The sequence below is a fragment of the Gekko japonicus genome, unplaced genomic scaffold (assembly GCF_001447785.1).
Source record: "Gekko japonicus isolate JY-2015 unplaced genomic scaffold, Gekko_japonicus_V1.1 scaffold649, whole genome shotgun sequence".
Lineage (NCBI taxonomy): Eukaryota > Metazoa > Chordata > Lepidosauria > Squamata > Gekkonidae > Gekko > Gekko japonicus.
The window spans coordinates 51,359-55,864 of NW_015167555.1; the positions used below are offsets into that span (position 1 = coordinate 51,359).

At 55.8% G+C, this 4,506-nt stretch overlaps 1 protein-coding gene across 1 annotated transcript; it reads left to right on the forward strand.

Annotated features, from left to right (window-relative positions):
• Nucleotides 1-553: 553 nt before the first annotated feature.
• NKX2-1 (NK2 homeobox 1) lies at nt 554-2,874 on the forward strand. Its single transcript, XM_015413728.1, has 2 exons — nt 554-914; nt 2,177-2,874. Exons 1-2 carry the CDS (start codon nt 557-559, stop codon nt 2,872-2,874), a joined length of 1,056 nt encoding a protein of 351 aa, XP_015269214.1. The 5' UTR covers nt 554-556.
• Nucleotides 2,875-4,506: the final 1,632 nt, after the last annotated feature.

Here is a 4,506-nt window from a genome sequence, read left to right on the forward strand (position 1 = left end):
CCCCCCCCCCCCCCCCCCCCCCCCCCCCCCCCCCCCCCCCCCCCCCCCCCCCCCCCCCCCCCCCCCCCCCCCCCCCCCCCCCCCCCCCCCCCCAATACAACCGGATTGATTTCGGGGAGGGTAAGGGCAGAGATTCTTCTTTATTGTTGTTATTATTTTAAAGAAAGACATTTTTAAAGGGGGGGGAGAGAAATCCTGCGAAGTAAAACTTAAAGGTGTTTACCTTGTCATCAGCATGTACGCTAATTATCTCGGGCAAGATGTGGGGTTCTATTGTCTTGTTGCTTTAGACTCTACGCCCCGCCTCTGGTGGCTGCCTAAAACCTGGCGTCTGGCTAAAACAAACGAAAGGCAGCGCTGAGCCTCCACTCAATCCAATTAAGGCGGACTTGGTCCACTCCGTTACGTGTTCATCCAACAAGATCGGCGTGAAGGCAACACACCAGAATATTTGGCAAAAAAAAAAAAGAGGGGAGAGAGAGAGAGAGAGAGAGAGAGAGAGAGATTTGCCTCCCCTTTCCCTTTTTTTCCCTCCTCTCCCCCCAGCCGCCGAATCATGTCGATGAGCCCAAAGCATACGACTCCTTTCTCAGTGTCTGACATCTTGAGCCCCTTGGAGGAAAGCTACAAGAAAGTGAGCATGGAGGGCAGTAACTTGGGGGCTCCTCTGGCAGCCTACAGGCAAACGCAAGTGGCGCAGCCGGCCATGCAGCAGCACCCCATGGGCCACAACGGGACGGTCACCGCCGCCTACCACATGACAGCCGCCGGCGTCCCCCAGCTCTCCCACACCGCCATGGGGGGCTACTGCAATGGCAACATGGGCGACCTGCCGCCCTACCAGGACACCATGAGGAACAGCGCTTCGGCCACCGGATGGTATGGGCCCAACCCGGACCCCCGCTTCTCCACAAGTAAGTCCGCCAAGCCTTTCTTCGCCTCTCCGGGCTTGGGGGGGGGGGCACCGGCGCACAGCTGGCCAGGCGGAACAGCGCCGGGGTAGCGGCTAGAGCGGGGAAGGGCGAGGTGGGATGAGGTGAAGTGTGTCTGTGGGGGGTGGATATCCACCATGGGGGTGGCAGACGGGTCACCTTCCCAGCCGCCTGCCTGGCGTCGAACAACACCCCCCCCTCCCCCCCCCCAAGCCGCCGCGGTTTTGTGCTTTCTGCTGGGCTTTGCCTGCACCGGGGACTGGACGGCCCTGGCGATTGAACGGGGAGTGAATGGCTTCGGGGCGGAAGGGAGCCGAAGGGCTTTCTGGGGCAAATCGGGGTGGTTAAAGCCCCGGCAGATGGACGGGAGTCCGAAATATGGGATAAGACGCACTCGGAGGGACGGGCTGAGAGGAATAAAAACATCTGAAAGGTCTGGACGTCCGGGAAATTTCTCCCAGAAACTTCAGGGTGTCGGTTAAAGCAACGCCGTCCGAGTGGTTCAGAGCTGTGGCAGGGTATATTGGGTCCCCAAGTCGATCTGCAGTCTTTGAACATGCAAGTAGATGAAACCGGCCTCTGTGCCGCATAAAGTAGAATTCGTGATTCACTACTAGAAATAAATAACTCGTTAATGATGGGAAGGGGGCCCCCCAAGGACTGCTGATTTGACAGTTTGGAGGATGCAAAGTGGAGGCGGTGGCCCTGAGCGGGGCTCGGTCCGTTTGTGCGCTTTCATGTGAAGGAAAAATGGGTGACCGCATAGAAATGTAGAATGGATTGTGCTTATACAGAAAACTGCATGGCTTCCTTGGCTGGGATTTTTTTCTGCCCTCAAAACGTTTGGGTCTGTTTACACACTTCTCAAGCGGGGCTTTGCTGGCGATTTTCAGGCGCGGGGTGGGGGGTGGGGGGTAAGAGGCAAAACTGTGCAAGAGCGATCCTTGCAAAGCTCAGAAACCTAAACTTCTCAGAAGAAGGGCCCTTCCCAATCTGATTTAGAAAAACATTTTCTAAAGTTTTTTTTTTCCTTTTTAAAAAAGCAAGGAAAAATGCACACTTGTCCGTGGAAGTTTGTTGTGATTTTGATTCGGATAGTACTTGACTGTGTGGCTGTTTAGATTCCGCCCCCCTCCCCCCTTCGGATCCTGAAATCCGGACTCAGTCCCCAGGGCTTGGGCCTCGATCCGGCGTGTGGGCCCGCGTCTGCCTGCCTTAACCCTCTCTGGCTGTTCTGCTTCCAGTCTCCCGCTTCATGGGGCCGTCGTCGGGGATGAACATGGGCGGCATGGGCAGCCTGAGCTCGCTGAGCGACGTGAGCAAGAGCATGGCCCCGCTGCAGAGCACCCCTCGGCGGAAGCGCCGCGTCCTCTTCTCGCAGGCCCAGGTGTACGAGCTGGAGCGGCGCTTCAAGCAGCAGAAGTACCTGTCGGCGCCCGAGCGGGAGCACCTCGCCAGCATGATCCACCTGACGCCCACCCAGGTCAAGATCTGGTTCCAGAACCACCGCTACAAGATGAAGCGGCAGGCCAAGGACAAGGCGGCCCAGCAGCAGATGCAGCAGGAGGGCGCCGCGTGCCAGCAGCAGCAGCAGCAGCAGCAGTCGCCGCGCCGGGTGGCCGTGCCGGTGCTGGTCAAGGACGGCAAACCCTGCCAGGCCGGCTCCAACGCGCCCGCCGCCGCCGCCGGCCTCCAGGGCCACCACCAGCAGCAGGCGGCCGCCACCGCCATCACCGTGGCCGCCAACGGGCCCAGCCTGGGACAGCACCAGAGCCACCAGGCCAGCAGCGCCGGCCAGTCGCCGGACCTGGGCCAGCACGCCGCCAGCAGCCCCTCCGCCCTCCAGAGCCAGGTGTCCGCCCTGTCCCACCTGAACTCCGCCGGCTCGGACTATGGGACGGCCATGTCCTGCTCCACCTTGCTATACGGGAGGACCTGGTGAGCAGAGAAGGAGCGCCCGGCCGCGGCTGGCCTCCTCCTCCGCTGGCCGCCCCCTGGCCCCTGGCCACTGGCTGAGCTTTTCCCGCTTCTCCTAGGCCTCCCTTGACTTTTTTTTGGGGGGGGGCTTGCTCTTTTCCATTTACCAGAGAAGGGGAGGGAGTTGTGCTTGGGACAGACGGGGGGAGGGGAGGAGAGAGAGAGACGACGCCAGCCTCGGGGGTGAAATGGCGCTCCTCGGAAGGCCTCCTCCCCGTCATCTGGAGAGGCGGGTGACACGGGAGACTGCCAAGGACCACGAAGCCGCGCCTGGCCCGGATCTCCACGGGACGCTTGTATGTACATATCAAGCCGCAAGGTGAGGGGGTGGGCCTTTTCTCCCCTCCCCCTCAAAAAAAACTTTAGCCTCCTCCCCCGTCCCAAAATACACACAGGAAGAACCTGGGGGGGGCAGCCCAGCCGGTGGATGGAGACACTGGTCTGAGTCTCGGTTTAGCGTTTCTCCTCTTACCTTTGATGTGAACCTGTAGCTGTCTGATGCTGTCAAACACGTTGGACTGAACCCATAGTTTTTAGTAGCCTGAATATTTTGTTGATTACAAAAATTACAAGCGAAGATCTACCAAACAAATTTTAAACTTTTTTTCAAAAAAATATCTATCACTTTTTATTGGACGTCCACAGATCCATGTAAAATCCTTTGACAGTTTGTTCTTTCTTGGCGCACGTTTTCCTTGCTTTCTTTTTCCTTGTAACTTATGTAGCTATATCGGGCTTTAAATATACTTCCTAAGAAGCTTCTAATAAATTATCAAGATCACGAATATTTGTTATTGCCCTTTGCTATCCCCCTTTTAAAAATGGGAATCGAGAGGCCAATACTTTCCCCGAAGGCCCAGAACCCGTTTCCCGTCGAAGTCTGGGATACCGGTCCAGCGCCATTGATGCACCACCAGCTCCGCATTTGGGGGAAACTCTAGCAAATACATGCATGGGAGTGATTCGGTTTAACCCTAGTTCGACGGAAGCGAGTCCTATGCAAGTAAGGAGCGAGCCACTGAGAGGAGACAACCAAAAGTGGCCCTGGTTCCTACAGGAAATAATTTAGAGACCCACCAAACCAAATCTCCAAAGAGTGCACTTAGGTAGGACGCTATTAATGCGGGGAGAGGGGGGCGCGAAGAAGGAAGATACTGATAGGGAAGGAGGGGGGGGACATTTCAAATCCTTGTAAAGAGCGCTCAGTTTTATTAACTTGTAAAAACACCATTTCTACAAGGATTTCCTATGTAATTGTATTTTAAGGAAAGTACAGTAATCTTATTTATAATCAAAATAAAACGATAGTTTATTGTGCACGCTGTGTACCGTGTAGCTTGAATTAACTTTGGGGGAAACGAGTCGATTGGGTTAAACGCATAGTTGTACCGACAAGCCTCCCCCGCTCCGCCCCATTTGTTCGGCTTCTTGTTGAAATATTCTCCCAGGCGAGCAAGGTAGATCCGTAGAGTGTGCGGTGACCCAGAGATAGATTTTTAGATATTGTTGATAAGAGATCATAAAGAAACAGGTGACATACAGGCTGGAAATCCAAAAATCTGTTTAGCAGGACTCTCTGGCTTTAAGGCCGTTTCAA

Coding starts and splice junctions, on each gene's coding strand:
- NKX2-1 (XM_015413728.1), top strand. CDS start 557: ATGTCGATGAGCCCAAAGCATACGACTCCTTTCTCAGTGTCTGACATC. Junction 915..2,176: donor GGACCCCCGCTTCTCCACAA/GTAAGTCCGCCA, acceptor TTCTGCTTCCAG/TCTCCCGCTTCATGGGGCCG.